This window comes from Trachurus japonicus, chromosome 6, assembly GCF_045865225.1.
Source record: "Trachurus japonicus isolate A0001 chromosome 6, Traja_1.0".
Lineage (NCBI taxonomy): Eukaryota > Metazoa > Chordata > Actinopteri > Carangiformes > Carangidae > Trachurus > Trachurus japonicus.
The window spans coordinates 25,927,967-25,945,755 of NC_140912.1; the positions used below are offsets into that span (position 1 = coordinate 25,927,967).

The following is a 17,789-nucleotide window of genomic DNA, read 5'->3' on the forward strand; positions in this document are numbered from 1 at the left end:
CTTGAAAACCGGAAAGATGGGAGCGTGCATGTAAATGGCAGCGCTAACAGCAAAGGCACGCCACACAGAGTAAGAAATTAGAAAACCTGCCCCGGAGTTGTATGATGAGCAGCGAAACCTTCTTCTCCTCCGCGACGACGAGAGCTACTGTAATATGACTCAAAGCCAATAATAATAACACTGTCATGGGTAAAATCTATAGGTTTTTTTTTTTCTTTTTGGTGCTTTAGACGGAGCACAAACGCACAATGTACACAGCTGGTAACAGGCTGCAGATGAAAGCCAATTTGGGTTTCTTTGTGTAACCGAGAGCTTCAGTTGGACCACAGGTCCCCGTGGAACAAAAGACAGAGAGACGAGAGAGAAAGAGAGAAAGAGAGGAAGGGATCGAGAGTGAGAGAGGGAATGAGATAGAGAGAGGGAGGCGAAGGCGAGAGTGAGAGAAGAGGGGAGAGAGGAGGAGGAGGGAGGAGGTGGTGGTGTAGGTGAGGAGGGGGTGGGGGTGGGGGTGTCCTCCTGGCCCACCTGGGCAAACAATAGCAGCGAGATGAGAGTGTGGCTCAAGGGCCCTCCCTGTCCCTAAAGTACACAGCTGTCTGTCGGTCGGTCGGGGCAGGCAGGCAGGCAGGCAGGCAGGCAGGCGGATCAAAACAGCCCCGGTCTAGTTCAGGTGTTGCACCTTCAGAAGCAAACGGAGCAATTTTGGAGGGGGAACAAGAGCCTTGGTTGCCATGGCGACGGACGCAACAGAGAAAGAGAGACTCCTTTTTATGCGAGTTAATGTTCTTCATTCATAATGACAACAACGCAAGACAAAAATAAATGAATGAATAGTGTTTCGGAGTATTCTAGTGATATTCTGTATGGGTTATTGAAGTTTCTAATGGTATATTTGTGTTTATTTTCTGTATTTTTTTTTTCATTACATTTGATTAAATGTGTTTCCTGTATTATTCTGTATTGAAAGCAGCTTGTGCAGAGCTGCTGGGTGTACAAATGGATTTGTGTAACATGTCTATAATGAGTGTGTTAAGCTGTCATATCTGTTTAAGTCATTAGTCTTCAATGGAGAACATAAAGAAAGTTTTGTGTGTCCACATATGTAAGGAGGATGTGTGTCTGAGGGCGGTGTGTATATGGAAATGCCATCATAAAAAGAGAGAGGGAGAGGGAGAGGTAGGAAGGGAAGGGAGGGGAGAGGGGGGAGGAATACATGTAATTCCCTTTCCCTGGGTACAAGGACAACAACACTGTCTTTGTTTAAAGGGAAGCCATCTGTTTGATAATGTATACTGTAGATCCTGACTGTAATGAAACGCTGTGCCACGGTCGCGTCGCTGCCTCCCCGACGTCCCCGCTGAGTTTAAAGGGGGCGATGGGAGCTAATGTCCAGTTCACACTGAGATGCTGTGTGTTACTGTAGCCTACATGAGGTGGTTGGAGAATATGAACACTGGACAGGTTGTGTGTAGAGAGACACAACGTAACCTCTGCATTTAGTACGTTAATCTGGCTCTATATATCTCACTGGATCATGTTTTTTTTTTTTACCCTTGTTTCTTCTCTGGGCTGATATATATATATATATATATATATATATATATAACGTCTTTATGCTCTTTGGTGCCTCTCTGCTTGCACACTCAATAACCAGCTGAACTCAACAGACAATCCGACGCTCCTTGCTCATAAAACACTGGGATTAGTCTTCAAAGCTTGGTGGGCAAGCGCGCAGGGAAAGTTCATTAGCTTGCAAATATGCTCTTCTTATGGGAAATTTAGCAATGCAGTTTGATTTTACCAATAAAATACAGCTGTTTCCCCTCCTCTTCCTCTGTGTGTGCAGTCTGTCTGCAACAACATGGGGTTTAACCGCACGAATAGACCGAAAACACCCTTGGATGCCGCCCCATTCCTAATGCTAACCCTTTTAATATTTAACCAGGATCCAATACAGGAGTAATTATTTTTCCAAACAAATTACGCCTCAGGCCGAAACCACCGCAATCTGATACACCATGGCGATACGTTCTCTGTCACAAGCCGCTATTAGTCATATTAAATTATTTATCAAGCTTGGGTGAATTAGGATTTGCTTCAGACTCCATTTTTTTAAGACTATAGCGCACAGCTTTGACAGGATCTTGCGTGGCCATTATATTACCAAAAAAAAAAAAAAGCTATTTTGATGAAAACTCCTCTGAGCTCATCCTCAGAAGCCCCCCAGAGACGTCCGTACGTGAGGACAAGGTCAGGGGAAGAATGAGGGTGCTGACGTACATTGTGTGTGTGTGGAAACAGCTTTTTTTTTTTTCTCCTCGTGGCATCTAAACAAGATTGCTATGCAAGACTTCAACTCAGATGACTCCTCAGTGCCAACAGATGGTCACATCCGATCCTCTGTGCTGATAAACATCATGTCATAAACTTCCCTTTACCCTTTTGTTGACCTATAAATTGCCTGAATGGTGCAACAAAAACTTCCTGTAAATCACGGCTGCGTTATGTATTGTCAAACCTCGCAGCTTCATTTTATCCCATTGTCTTCTTTATTTAAATGAATTACCTTTATAAAACATTTCTTGATCCCATCTGAAACTGACTATAGCACAAATGTGAATGTGAGTGAGTGTGACGTTACTAATCGAAATGTAAAAGTCACATATAACCGCGTGGCTTTATGACTTTAAGGGCTGAAAATAGCCGGCGTGTTAAGAACAGAGCCTCATTTAATTCTGCCATCTGCAATGACAAATAGCAACATTTTTATAGAGCGACAACTGTCACCATGAATATGAGCTATGTTTAACTGCGACTGCAGAACATCTTCTGTCAAATGCGACGAAACACATTTGAAAAGGGGGAGGGAGTGGCAGGACATAAAGGGAAAGGGATAAATTTGTTAAAATGTGGTTTGAGGAAAAATCAAGTTATTGTCTCGAGTAAGAGATGATACTAAATAAAGAGAGAAGGGGGGGAAGAGAGAGAGGGAGGGAGAGAGGGGGGTCATCAAAGCCTCTTTTTCTCTCTATATACAGGGGCCCCAGCTGGCTGGCTGAGCGGCGGAGAGCTCTGCCCACTTGCCTGCCGCAAATTAGCCAAACTATTTACCCTTGTATATGCACATTAGCAAATTCCTCCAATTGAGAAAACAAATGCATCTGTTTTGTTCTGTTGAAAACTTCATGGGAGCCTGCATGGGCCTCTGCACACCAGGCATCCTCTGTCACAGTGGCAGTTAGTCCCCAACACACACACATGCACATGCACACACACACACACACACACACACACACACACACAGAGAGAGAGCCAGCATGGAGCCAATTGCAGGTCCCTGCCGGGCCTCCCCAATCCCCCCCAGTCCTCTCCCCAGCTGGACAGCTATAGCTTGGATCAGTCTCGCTCAGTGTTCATCCTGCCCTCTGTCTGTCTGTCTGTCTCTCTCTCTGTCTCTGATTGCGATTAACACTCTCTGTTTTTCTGTCTCCATAACTGTCTCTCTCTCTTTCTCTGTCTCTGTCTGTGTGTTGCCCTGTCTGAATTTCATCAGCACTCCCATGACCTGCCTTAAATTAGGAAATCCATGGTCCCAAAATGAACATTTCTTTTTCTCTCTCTCTCTCACTCCCTCCCTCTCTGTCTGTCTTTTTTCGCAAGTCTCCGCTGCCCTTGCTGCATATTTTCCATCCTGGTGTTAGCTTTTAAATATTCATGTAAGTGGATGGAAGAGGTGAAGATGGGGGGGAGTGAAGGGAAGGGAAGGGAAGGGAAGGTGAGGGGAGGTGGGAGAGAAGAGAAAAGGGAAGGGAAGGAGCGGCGAGGAGAGGAGAGGCAGCGTGGTGGTTGGAGGGGAGCTTCCCCCCTCTTTTTTTTTCTGGAGCTCCCCGCAGAGGGATGGCAGGCATACAGGAATGGTGGTGGAGGGGGTAAAAGAAGGTGTTGGGGGGGGGGGGGCGGTGGGGGCAAACAGCAGGACGCCTCATGATTTATTTAGACCTGGGGGCACCTGTGCCAGTCAGCTGCATGATGGCAGCCGTCACCCCTGCCAACCCACTGGTGCTTGAATTCAGAAAAGAAAAGACGAATCTGTGGCGCGCTGGATAATTAATATGTGACTGCTGCTGTGAGAAATTTCACCTGTGCAGTTAATGATTTTCAGACTTAAAGTGGGAAGAAAATCCCATTGTTCTGTGCATGCGCGGTCGTAACCCGTCAGTCCGTCAGTCGAAGCCGCCCCCCATCTTAATAATGACCTTCCACTTTTATGATTTTTGCAGCTATAGCCCGCCTCGTGGTGTTAGGCTACGCAGCGACTCCTCATACACCTGTAAGGCTGAACAAGTTCCTACTTGTGCGCTGCTAACATTTTTTTAACCACCTCAAAGGCTCAAAGGCTGAGGGAGGAAAGAAAAAAAAAAATCCAGTGTTTCAAATGAGCCAATCAATATAGAGCAAGAGAGAGAGACTGCAGCCTTCTTCGTGAGCATGAGTGGGCGGCTCGCTGCATTTTATCAAGGCGGCTTAATTTCCGTCAGCTTAATATCCTGGGAAATGTATGGAAATTGAACTGTGAGGGAGAACAAAGACGAGTAGCCGGGATCAAATGATGTGGTGCAACTCAGAAAGCTCCATCTTATATCGTATATGGGGGGCACACGGTCCCACTCTGGCAGGGGTAAACAAACATTTTTGTATAGGTATATATCCATCAGCCAGAGGGCAAAGGTTACATTTTGTCCCTATAAGAGTTATTATTAAATAATCCTGGTTCATTATTTATCAAAATGTCTGTTAACGACTGACTACTGCATATGTTCCAATGCATACGCTCGACTACCGGTAGTTAATTAGCTTAGCTGCTACATGTCTCCAGCTTGCCGGCTCCTCTGTGGAGACACATGGAAGTGCTGCCCAGAGGCAAATTATAAATGAGAAACAGGTTATTAGGATTCTGTCATGCATACTAAGATGTTATGGCTGTCATAAAAAATAAAAAAAAACACACACCGAGTGAATACAGGGAGCGGTAATTACCACTTTTGGGGTCTTTCTTTCTTTTCATGCCATCAGGTCCTGATACCATCCAGTGATTTCAGCATCTACAACACCACCAGGATGGTCGTGTGTGGTCATACGGTGGAAATATAAAGCTTTATATATTAAAAAAAAAAAAAACAAGCAGAAAGTCAGCCAAAAAAAAAAAAAGAAGTAACAACATGCTAGAGCAGCCACCCAGTCAGGCTGAACCTAATGAAAGCTCATCTGCATTAGTAATAATCTGCCACTGCTTGGGGGGGAAAGAGAGCGCTGTTCCAGGTACTGGTGAGGAATGCAAAACAACGACCTCACACACACACACACCTACACACACACCACCTCTGTCCTTTTACCTTCTCCCTCCCACATTCAGGACACTTTTTTTGTGAGTCTTCCCATAAACAACACCTGCGCTATTAACAGCGTCACAGCCACTGAGGTGGTGAGTCTTGCCTTTCCATCCTTTTCTAATTCATCTTTTCTTTCTTCTGCTTCTTCTTCTTCCCTCTGTAGCAACCTGATCCCGGTGTTTACCTACCTAACCTCTCTCTCTCTCTCTCTGTCTCTCTCTCCCTTGTCTGGCACATACACACATACGCTTTAACACACGCTTCACAGAACAGTAACTAATAGCAACCTCATTCATTAAAACACCCCTTGATGTTTCGCACGGAGGCAGGGTAAATGTGCTGGAACGCCTGCCCTGTCTGTCTGTCTGTCTGGCTTGGCTTGGCTGTTGCGACGCTAACAACAGATAGAGAGACAGATAGATAGCTAGACAGGTGGGGGGGGGGGGTGGGGGGGCAGAAGCTCGTCTTACACACTCTTACTGCACCTCCAGACCCCGGCACCTCAGACTCAGACTGCACCACCACTGACATCCCACTGTAGCATCAGCTGCTGCACCCATCTTCACTTGCCAACATGAATAAAGATATGTGCTCGAAAGGTAGAAGGAGAAAGCGCAGAGGCCTCCACAATAACAGTGTGTTTCTTTTTTGTTTTTGGCAAAGTTTCCAGCTAGATGCATTAAAGGGATAGTTCAACATTTTGGCAAATTGGCCCATTGCCATATAATCGCTATAGCAGTAGGTTTGTTAATGTCGGTGCAAGCTATTTTTTACAACGGCGGAGCAGAGCCGCGAGCTGCTCAGAGCTACGTTACGGAGGCTAATGGGATTTCTTGGTTTCCCTCATCAAGCTCATCAAATACACAATCCAACAACTCCAAAACGCTCTGGTGGACAAGTTGTGACCTGCACATTGACCACGCTATGAGATAATAACAGAACGTTACAAGACAGAGTTGTTTTAGAGGTAAATGCAGAGACTGCTTGCTGAAAAACTGCCCCCGACGGGAACGCGCATCAGCTGTTTTGCATGAATTTACCTCGGAAACAACTCTGTCTGGTAACGTTCTGTTATCTCATAGCGTGGTGAACGTGCACCACGTACGTTTTTTTTCACGAACATTTCTTTTTCTAAAAAATACCTTGCACCGACAATCTATTGGTAACAAACCTACTGCTATGACTATAGCGATTATGGCCAATTTGCCAAAATGTTGAACTATCCCTTTAACATCCAGCACTTCAGATTACCTGTGACATCAACAAGCTGATTCCTCCCTCTCAGACACTCTTGACTCATTTTTTCCTTTCATCCATAATATCTGATGTGCAAATTCAAAAGCATTCACACGCCCAACCCGCACGCACACGTATGTTGATAATACACGATGCGCGAGTGTGAAGTGTGTGTGTATGTGTGATGTCTGTGTGCATGTTAAATAACAGGTAGGTAAGAGCCGGCTGGCAGGTGCTGACATGTGTGTGGCGCAGCAGCAGCTTCAGGCTTCTGCAGATTGTTAATATTAAGATGTTTAATTACTAAGAGGAAATTGCTGTCTCTGTCGCTGCTCCTCTGTCCCGTGGCAGTTGAGCGAGCCACTGTTGACACCCAGAGTCAGAAAGCCCCGTTTTCTCCATGAAGGTAAAAAGTCTTTATAAAACTGCTCCAAACAGCTGCTTTCAAAGCCGAGGTGGGCGGGTGAGGGGAGAAGAGTGAAGCATGTTAATTAACTATTTAAATATGGAGATAATGGGACGCACTTTCAGACAGTTTCTCCTGGAGGGCATTCTTCTTTTTTTTCTCCCATTTTTTCCATTTTTTTTACACGCAAAACACGCAAGAAAAGAGCTTAAGAGAAATAATTAATCCCTGCCCTATGTGTCAAAATCTTTGATTGGTGGATGATTGGATGCGGTAAAAGTTTGTGTAAAAAAAAGGAGTTCAACCATCCTGAGAGTCACCTTCACTGCAATACACTGAGGAGTCCATATGTTCGCAAACTACTGACCCACTCTTTTGTTTTCTTGTGTTTTCTTGCTTCTAGCTTCTTGCAGACATATACTGTATATATATATATATTTCTTTTTTTTCGGTCAGGTTTTTAAATATTTATCTATTCGCTTTTCTGCCTCTGCCCAAATACTATGTTTTGTTACAACAAAAAGCTGACAATATACAACAGTATTCCTGCACTTGTTGCCCTGTGATAAGTGTTAATAGCACGTTTGGTAGAATAACAAACCAAATACAGCACCATTCATCTCCATTGTGTTGAAGTGGTGACAGAAATCTCAGGCAGTGATGTATGATGATCACTTGTGTGGGTGAAAAAAACAACAACTATCTAAATACAACTACACAATTTCTTTGTTATTTCTATTATAACTGACTCTGATGATGTGTAATTGGGAACTCAGACAGATTACGCTCAGACACCAGATTTAGCCTTACAGTAGAGTGAGAGAGCAGACAACAAACCCCTATTCTTAAATAAGGAGGCCTTGGCTTTGGATACAGTCTAGCTGAGCAGACACTACAGTAGCAGTGTACATTTCTGCCTCCGTCTGCACGCTACACCTCCTTTTCACCACCAGCAACAGCCACCACAAGGCCGGCCCCTGTCAGCACGCTCCGCCTCAGGAAACTTTACATAAACTTAAATAATGTCTCGCTGCATTCACGGCCTTTACCCGATGAGATAAATAGGACGAATATGCCCAACTGGGACAAGACAATAATCCCTTTATCTGGCACAGGGTGAGCTTGACTAGCCGATTTACCTGTTACATCATTAGCTATAGGCAATAGCAGCAGGGGCGGGAATGGGAGCAGGAAAGGAGGATAAAAGAAGTAGGACCGGGGACAGGTCACGAGTTGATGTAATCAGGACGTAAACACCAAAGAATAATTAAGAACAGGACAGAGAGACACTGTGGCAGACTACAGAGAGAGCTGGAGGTAATAATACATTTAAATAATGTCAGAGGAGACTGGATGTCTTGAAGTATACGGTCGCGCCGCCGAGAGTGTGTAAGTGCTGCAGACAGGACCTGTTTGACAGGGAGATAGATGAGCCCGGCTACGTGAGGCTGTGTTCGCTCAGCGATGAAGCGAACAGAATAGAAACTCTAAGCACCCTGAGAGCTGTTCTCGCAAATAGCACATCACTTGTTTACCTTGAATACTGCTGTTTTATTTGCATGAGTCAACCTTGTGGAAAATCCATAACTCATTTGCAAGGCTCTTATACAGCAGCACATGCGACAACGACAGCATATCTATGATGTCCCAAAACGCAAACTAGCCATTGTGTGTGTGTGCGACGACAGGTTATGAAATCCATCCCCGCAGACACGCACACACACTCAACACCCAAAAAAAAGCACAAAAAAGTGATAACAGCTTAGTAGGTATACGCAGTCTGCAACAGGCCTGAAAAGACTTATTCTTCAGTCTCATCAATATGAAAAGGTTGTAAAGAAAAGAAAGAAGAAAGATAAACAAGTTGCTCTCAGGATTCTTCTGTGGCAGTAGCTCACTCTCGTGTAATTTCAGCCCATCAATCAAAAACAGCGGTTGTTGAGAAAAACTTAAGTGCACAGGACATAAATATTTTATTTAACAAGAATCAAAGAAGACGACAGAGCAGAGGGAGGAAGAGAAGTGGAGAGGGAGAGGAAGGAGGAGGGTGGGTGAAGGGTGTTTTTTTTCTTTGCTATTGTGGGGGGATACGGCAGCGTATAACGCAGTCAGGAGCGAGAAAATCACACCTGTGTGTAATCTCTACCCTGTAAAAGGAAACTGCCCTTCTATCTCCTCATCTAGAAATCATCAAAGATGGTTTGATGTTGTCTTCTGAGCTTTTGAACTCACCATGAACTCCTTTCACCCACACAGCCAAAAGTTTGTTTGCTGCCCAAACTGCGGGTGATGTTAAGAAGACACCCGTAGCGCCCGTCTTCTCCCATGAGTTCATTCTTTGAATCGAACTGTAAGACTTGCCTCATTCCTCCTCACAACAACAACAAATCTTGGTAAAGCACGCACACACATACACATAAATAAAATAAAAAAACAACACACACTCTTGCTGTCACGCTGCTGTACATCCACACACACACACACACACACACATACACACCACCACTCCCAATGCCTCAAACCAGGGTCACCAAGTCCCTGGTCGAGGGTTTTTTTGGTGGCTGGTTCTGTAATTTTCTGGTCAATGTCAGCCTTTCTTTCCCCTCCTCCGCTGCCAAGAGGAAATGAAGGGATGATCTCTCCGCTCTCCTCCACTCGTCACTGCCCGAGAAAACAAACAGGAACATTTTATGGCCTGCTTGTTGACCCACCGCCCAGGAGCAACAACACCGATACAACAACAACAACAGCACCACAGCCCTGTTGATACGCGCAGTCCAAAATCCCCGTCTTTATATAAATATATATATAAAGATGGAGCTGCTTGGGGGAAGGAGTCTAGGTCTATACAGCGCAATTCAATAAACACTTAAGCTTAAATGAAATAATACACCTGTCATGTGTGATTAAGTGATAACATGAATCACATTACTGTTTGCTCTGATGACTCTCCTCTCCTCGCCGCGAGCCTCGCCTCGCCGCCACCTTCCTGTTGCTAACAAGAAACAATGTAGCCTTCAGTGTGAAAAAAATATATATATATATTTCACAAAGCTAATGATAAACTATAAAGATAACAAAACCAAACTCTTCCATCAACAGGATCCACTAAACTAAACCTCCTGACAGGATCTGCCCTGTGCGTAATCGCAGAGCTGCCACCACACTGCAAAAACTCAAAGTCTTACCAATTCTAGTCAAAAATGTCATTTCTAGTCAAAACAAATCTCATTATACTTAAAATAAGACTCATCACATTAAAAAGTAGCTTGTTTTTAGACACTTTTTACTTCTTTCAAGCATATTTTCACTTGAATTAAGTAGAAAAATCTGATAGTGGAGCAAGTTTTTCTTTCTTATTCCAAGCTCAAAAAAACTTGCTTTCACTGGCAGATTTTTATACTTATTTCAAATAAAAATTTGTTTGAAACAAGTGAAAATGATCTAAAAACAAGTTAATTTTTAGGTGATGAGTCTTAGTTTAAGCGGAAAGAGGTTAGTTTTGACTAGAAATTAGACATTTTGACAAGATATAAGACAAATATTCTTGGAAAGATTTAGAGTTTTTGCAGTGCGTTTACAGGTGTGGCACCATAGCGCACACACACACACCTGTTCTTTCCTCAGCACCCAAACAAAGCTTCTCTCTGTAACGGACATGGACACTGTTTGATTCCTCGCGCAGCTCAAACCTAAACACACTGTTTGCTATGGGCAGAAGACGAAGAAGAAAAGGAAAAAAAAGAGACTGTTTAAGAAACGCTGGGAGAAGAAAGAGCGGCCTTCCCAGAGAGTCATCTGGTTCTAATGCAGGGCCCGCTGGTGTGGATTACAGGCACATATTACAGGAGAACTCGGGCTGACCCCTCATCTCTATCCCGGGGGAAATGGGAGCCAGCCATGGTGATGGGGGGCTGAGGGTCCGGGGGCCTGGGGGGAGCAGAAGGGTGAATAGAGGCCTGTGGGCAGGCTGCCACCCCACATGATTGGTGCCCTTCCTCAATGAGGGAGTTTCTCTTGAGATCTTTTCAACAAAAAAAAAAAAAAACCCTCTTCCATTCAAAGTAGGAAAAAAAAAAACACTTTCTTCCCCAGAGTCGGTCGATGATAGCAAAAAATTACTTCAAAATCTTCTCTCTGTGGTCCGTTTCGCCCTCACCAGCACTTCAGTAGGTTGTGAAGTAACTAAACAGGCCCTCTATAACTATCAGAGTAACAGTAAAACATGCTTGTTTTATCAGATGAAACACAATAAGCAGCTGGCTACTCAGCAAGCGTTTGAGTTTTACTGCCCTCTCCCACACTGAAAGGAGGTGGTGGTGGTGGTGGTGAGGGGGGGGAGTTAACTAGGTGGGGAGGAGAGGAGGAGGGGGGGTAAAGGAAAGGCAGAATTGGAGTGAGGAGAGAAGGCTTCAGCAGCAGCTCATAAGGTTGGCAGCAAAACCCGGGTGTTTGGCCAGATAATCAGCTCAACTATGAAAACATTCCTATTAAAGCAGCAGCCACAAATATCAAACAAGAAGCAGAGAGCGCAGTGATCACCCAGACAGAACAAACAGGAACAAACAACAGGGACGGGCCCTTTTTTCATTTGTATATCTCCCTCAGGGCTTTTGCATCTGCACTGTCACTGCAGAAATCTTCCACAACTTGGTTATCATCTATTATAAAAAGTTGCAGCTCTTACCTGTAGTATCTGGACTGCAGATAGGTGGAGCACACCGCTTTGGACACGTGGCTGGCCGAGCCGAAGTCGATGACCTTGACCCTGTAGGGCTGTCGAGACGGGTCCACCAGCATGATGTTCTCCGGCTTCAGGTCGGCGTGGATCAGCCCCAAGCTCTTCAGCTTCATCAGCGCCGTGGCGACCTGCTGCAGCACGGGCCGGATGTATTTGAGCGGCAGCGGGCTGAACTTGTTCTGCTTGAGGAAGTCGTACAGGTTCTGCTCCAGCATCTCAAACACCAGGCACGTGTGGTTCTTGTGCTGGAAGCACTCGTAGGCCCTCACGAAGTTGTAGTCGTCCGCGCTCTCCGTGCTGAGCCGCGCCAAGATGCTGACCTCGATCTGACCCTGCCGCGCGTACGACGGGTGATTCTTGAGGATCTTGATCGCCACGATCTCGTTGGTGCCCCTCTTCCAGCACTTGACCACCTGCCCGAAGGTTCCTCTGCCCAGGAACTCCAGCACCTCGTAGGTGTTGGTCATGGAGCAGAGCACCTCGTGCTGCACCAGCTGGTAGTCCCCCTCGTTGTTGGAGCCGCTGTTCTTGGACGTGGCCGTGGAGGTGGCGGTGGCCGCCGTGGCCACCGTGGCCCCGCTGGCCGCTCCGTTCTGGATCATCGGTGGACCGTGCTCCTCAATGATCTGCACGCTGCTGTTGTTGTCGAGCTCCTCACTCTTGCGTTTAAGCCCGCATCGCTGGTAGGTATCCAGGAGACTGACCGTGCTGCGGCGCGTCAGGTTGTGAACTCCGACCCCGCCGCCCACACCGCCGCCGCCGCCGCCGCCTCCACCGCCGCTGCTGTTGCTGCTGCTGCCTCCACCCCCGCCGCCCAGCAGAGACCCCACGGCCCCCGAAGTGCTGCTGGCTGAGGCGACCACGATGTGGCCCGCGCTGGCTGGGAAGATGAGCGCCGGCTCGTAGGGCAGCGTGGAGCTGGCGACCTGCAGGGAGCTGTTGATGCCGAGGGGCCCGCTGGCGGCCGACACGTTCTTGCTGCTGTTGTGGCTGTAGACTTTGCTGTGTGTGCCGTACCCTGTCATATCCCAGTTACAACTCTGCTCCACCTTCAGTTTCTTCACGCTAAAGAAGGCACTTGACTGGAGAGTGTGAGGGGAGAACACTTGCACTTGCGAGGCCATACCTGTGACAGGAGGGGAGGGGCGGGGACAGGAGGGGGATGAAAGTGAGAGGTTAGGAATTTGAGAGTGTCTGAAACACGAGTGGTAGCTACAAGCTTTAAATAAAGACAGCTTGGGTCAGAGCAGGTCATTAAAACACCGAGCGTATACGCTGCTGCGTCAGCATATTAACCTCTTGACCTCTTAACATTATTGTCAAGTAACAGGCATTTTAATAACCTTCAAAACGTCACGAAACATTTGTTGCTTGGATGTTAAAGAGAAATACCAGTTAGTACGTCTGCTCTGTGAAACATCAGATACTAAGTTATTAAAACTGCTGGGAAAAGGATGTTTTTTTTAAACAATGCAATGTGTTTTCTCTTCTTTTAAAAAAAAATATTGTTATATAACATAAATAAAAGCCAGAATGTCTGGAAAGATAAGCAGATTTAGATTGAGTGGTTCTTATGCAAACCACTGGTTCAGGCAGAGGAAATGCCATTTCCCCGCTGTTCCCATCTACAGCAAAGTAAATAGGCTGAGTGAATACTAAAAGAATATCCTTTCATGGGACGCTCCGCAGAGACAGAGGTGCAACACACAATCGTACACAAAAACAGGGTCACACACACTCTCACACACACACACACACACACACACACACACACACACACACACACACACACACAAAATCCAAAGGAATGATTGCAATTTCCTTCCCCACTAGACAACCCAGCCCTCGTATTTGTTGGTACACAATTACTCACTTTAGGGAAGGTGGTGGAAGAAATTTCGCTAAAGTAACTATGAAAAGCGGAGAAGGGCAGTGAACTGAGCTCGCTCTCCACCGAAGATCCTGAAGACAACAAAACAAAAGCAAAAAAAAAAAAAAAAACTGCATCGAGGCTGTGCTCTGAACTCCTGGGAACGAGCTGCCTCAGAATAAGCAAAAGCTTCTCCAAGCAAACAACTGCCCAAAAATAGTCCCTTTCTTTATCTCCCTCTTTTTTTATTTTTTTTTTTTACAAACAGGCCTGTTTGTAACGTTGAAATGATTATTACAGCACAAGGCGAGATTATATGAGTGCTTGTAGTAATGCTATGTTTAAACAGTTTCCAGTAAACCCACAATTAGTTTACTGCTAACAAACTATAAGAGCTTCCACCTGGCCGTACCGACGCCCACACAACACAATTAGGGCCCTCGCTGTTGATCAACTGATGCATGATTCAAAGAATGTTATGGTCGCAGCATGTACACAAACACTAACAAAACCCATGCATGCAAACAGCCCTTAAACTCTGAAGGGGGAGAAAAAAATGGCTGCTTTTGAGTGTGTTTAATAGACATCTTGAAAGCTAGGAAGTTTCGCTCCGTTCAAAGATAATTAGAGGACCATTTCCCTCCGAGATGTTAGGACATCCGTAATTGTGGGCTCCATTCTGCGGACAGAAAGCAGAGAGGAGGGGACATGCCTGGTCACTTTGTCATTATTAGCCCTTTGAGTGGTGATGATGATTAATTCAGTAGGAAGCTGGGGAGCTGGCAGCCTTCCAGTATACTTTGCTTCATTTGTTTTTTTTTGTTTTTGTTTTTTACTCTCCTGACCTCTCTCTCTCTCTTCCCCTTTTTGTATTTATTTATTTATCTATTTATTTTGCATTTTCAGTATCTTTCTTTTGCGTCATCATCTGGTCTTAGTCCCTAATGCTGCAGGATTGGATATACGGTTGAGCTCGGTGGCTGCGCAGCTGATGTAGCGTAACACATCGACACTTCCTGTAGTTTTCATTTTTAACAGCACATACATGAATTTGCTCAATCTGTCTTCTTTTGCTTTTTTAAGTGCCCACACTTTGTCACTTCATGTCCACTATATAGGTATACACGACTGGACCAGTAGAGGTAATGAAGAACGTCCGCTAGGCTATTAGGGGCAAGGCTCTGTGCTAATCACATAAGCCGTGAAGGCCAGATGTCACTCCTTGGATTACCAATTCCTGTGCCTGGACTTTACGCTAAAAATAATTTGAATGATGAGTTGCGTCACAGAGCAGCGTCAACAGTGTATGTGTGTGTGTGTGTGTGTGTGTGTGTGTGACTGAGAGCCTGACAGGATAATCACAGGCACAGACTGATGGACACAAAGATGGATGGACGGACACAGGGGTCGGCCTGTCCTCTTATGGAAAATTCCAGCATTACATATCTGCCAGCGTGTGCGAGTGTGAGCGCGGATACTAGCTCAGCTCGGGGTTTTACAAGGCCAGATCGAGGCGAGCTGCTCTTTGCATTAGCATCACATGAATTCCTCCTCAACCCCCCGATCTTAGTCACTCATTGACTCTCTGTCAGTTTTAACACAGTGGTCAAAGAGTTCACTTGACATTGCCTGCATGGTGCATTGAACTGAAGGACACACACATGCTCCCCATGACCGGGGAAGGAGGCTTTGAAATGTATAACAGGCTAAAAAAAAAAAAAAAAAAAAAATATCTTCAGAAATTCTTGAAATTTCAGTTTTGACTTGTTAAGAAGCACAGCTGCTTAAGCCACACAACTAAAAGCTGCACAAACAGTTTCGAAGCCCTGTGCGCAACACAGATAAGTAATTAAATGAACCAAAAGTAAGAGGTCAAATGGCTGGAATGTTATCTCATGACAACATACACAGGCAACAATGTGACCAATTATACTTCATTGGGAAAGCGGTTCCAGTCCTCATGAATCACTCTTCACCCAAAGTGAGGTTCAAACATATTTATGATGTAGAATCTGAACAAACAAACCTCTCTGTGTTGTTGTCAGAAACAACACGGCGCAAAAAAGACCTTCCCTTGAAAACATCCTCTTGAAGTTTATTTGAATTTCTGAACTCTATGCCAAGCGCAAAACTGTAAAGGTCCCATTGTTGTACATTTACAATGTTGGAATACCTTCAGTAGCCAAGGCTTTCCATTTAGCATACCTAAAGGAACAGTCTGTGTCCCACACACTGCAATTAAGCATACCAGAGAGGCATTTTTCCACTGTTTGGAGGCAGCATGTTGAAATGGTAATAGTCAATGTTTTCAGAGAGATTACTTCTCTGTCAGGGGTTTGTTAATCTTCTTTTTTGGGAGGATCAGGGCCGTTCTGCATGCCATGTGAAGGGGAGAGACGCACTGAAAAGGAGGGAAGGAGAAGAGAGCGTGGAGAGCGGGGGCCACGAGTGGCCCTCACATTCTCGCCTGTGACCTGCTTCTGTTTGCTCTCTTTTATTAAACCCGTCATTTATACTCTGCTGACAACATGACAAAGAGTATTGATGAGAGCACCTTTAGATGGGCTACCACCAGACCTGCCAAGCAGCTCCCATTTGTAATTACAAATAGTCTTTTAATATAAAAACCCCCTGCTTGTCATTCGACTCATCCATCCGTGCCTGTGCCCCAAGTTCTGCGCTTCATAATTTAAAACAATTCAAGGGTGAGATAAGTATATCTTTTCGCATAAAATCTGGCTCATAAATTTAGATATGTACCAATCAATATCGAGAGAGCAACGGTTCCACACTTAGTCTGCACCCAAAAAAAGGACAGAGTGAATAGTTACAGTACTAAGACCCAAGCCGTCACCTAGGAGACTATGCAGAGACAGCGAGAGACGGCGGTCAGGTCTGTCTGGTCGACGTCCCCTGGCCTGGGTGTATTTGGATTACTTCCTGAGCCCTAATGGCTACTGACACCGATGGAAAGTCTCTGATGACCCCGTGTCTCTCTACTGGACATCCCAGTGTCTGCAGGACTGGACAGTTGGGGTGGGGATCAGATAGGGGTGGGGTGGGGCGGTCTGGGGGTCAAATCGCTCACTAATGAAATAACTTCTGACCGTCTAGACAAAGCATTATCTCACCCCTTGCTGCTGTTTGCACGTGTGGTGGGTGCTGCTCGGAGGTTGGGGTCTGCTCCACCCCCCCCCCCTTCTCTGAACTGCTCTGACGTATTGACAGGAAAGCAGCATCATTTGTCTTACAGAGAAGTGCTTCACTTCTGTTTATCGTAGCTTCTCTGGAAACAAACGCCTCTTATTCTCAGATAGCGTCCCCAAGCCCACAGCGTATATGTACAGTACAGTAAAGTATGATTCACTTCTTCAGCGAGCCCCCTGAACGCTGCATGGAATCATGATGTGATGCATTTGTGTGTCGGCTCATCCAAGTTTCCTTTTAATTACTCACTCGGTCTGTATATACAGTGATTTCCGGCAATGATGTTACTGTATATGCACACACACACACACACACACACACACATAGAGCCAGTATAGAGCCACTGGTGGAAAACCTGTAGCGGGGTGCAGTGGCAGTAACTTTGGGGTTAAACGCAACATTGAATGCACCACTGAAGAGGAACATATTGTTCATACGGAGAAGCCCGGGCTTGTGTTCCTGCCTCCTGCCTGAGTTTCTGCCCTCGGTGGGGGAGCTGGAGCTTGACACTGAATAGTCTCTCTCTCTCTCTCTGTCTCTCTGTGTCTCTTTCTCTCACCCGCGGCCACTATTGACCATCCTGTCTGCTTTTTTAGCCCTCTCATCGCTGCTTATTTATAGAATAATGCATCAGACGAGCTCGCAGGGAGATACTGTCATGCATGCTGCCGCTCCATCAGCCTCTGTGCACATCCTGACCGTGGTACTTGACCGGTTGGAACTGCCTCGCCATCTCTCCCTCTCTCTCTGTCTCTATACGAAAAGACTACGAAAAGAGAGCAAATGTCCATCTCGCCCCCCCCCCCCTAAAAGGCAAACGCAAATGCTGTTTGACAGACGAACTTCTCTGCTCATAAATCAGCAACATGCCCCGCTGTAAACGTGACACTCCCTCAACTCACTCTCCCACCCCCCCTCCCCTTCCTGGAAACAAACACC

General features: G+C 45.7%; 1 protein-coding gene across 3 annotated transcripts in view; it reads right to left on the minus strand.

Annotated features, from left to right (window-relative positions):
* hipk2 (homeodomain interacting protein kinase 2) overlaps positions 1-17,789 on the minus strand; it is a 76,661-nt gene that overhangs the window by 45,302 nt on the left and 13,570 nt on the right. For all 3 annotated transcript variants that reach the window (XM_085780030.1, XM_085780033.1, XM_085780031.1), the window contains one exon: positions 11,720-12,899. In XM_085780030.1, coding sequence (XP_085636156.1) covers positions 11,720-12,899 — 1,180 coding nt within the window. The remainder of the gene's footprint in view (positions 1-11,719; positions 12,900-17,789) is intronic.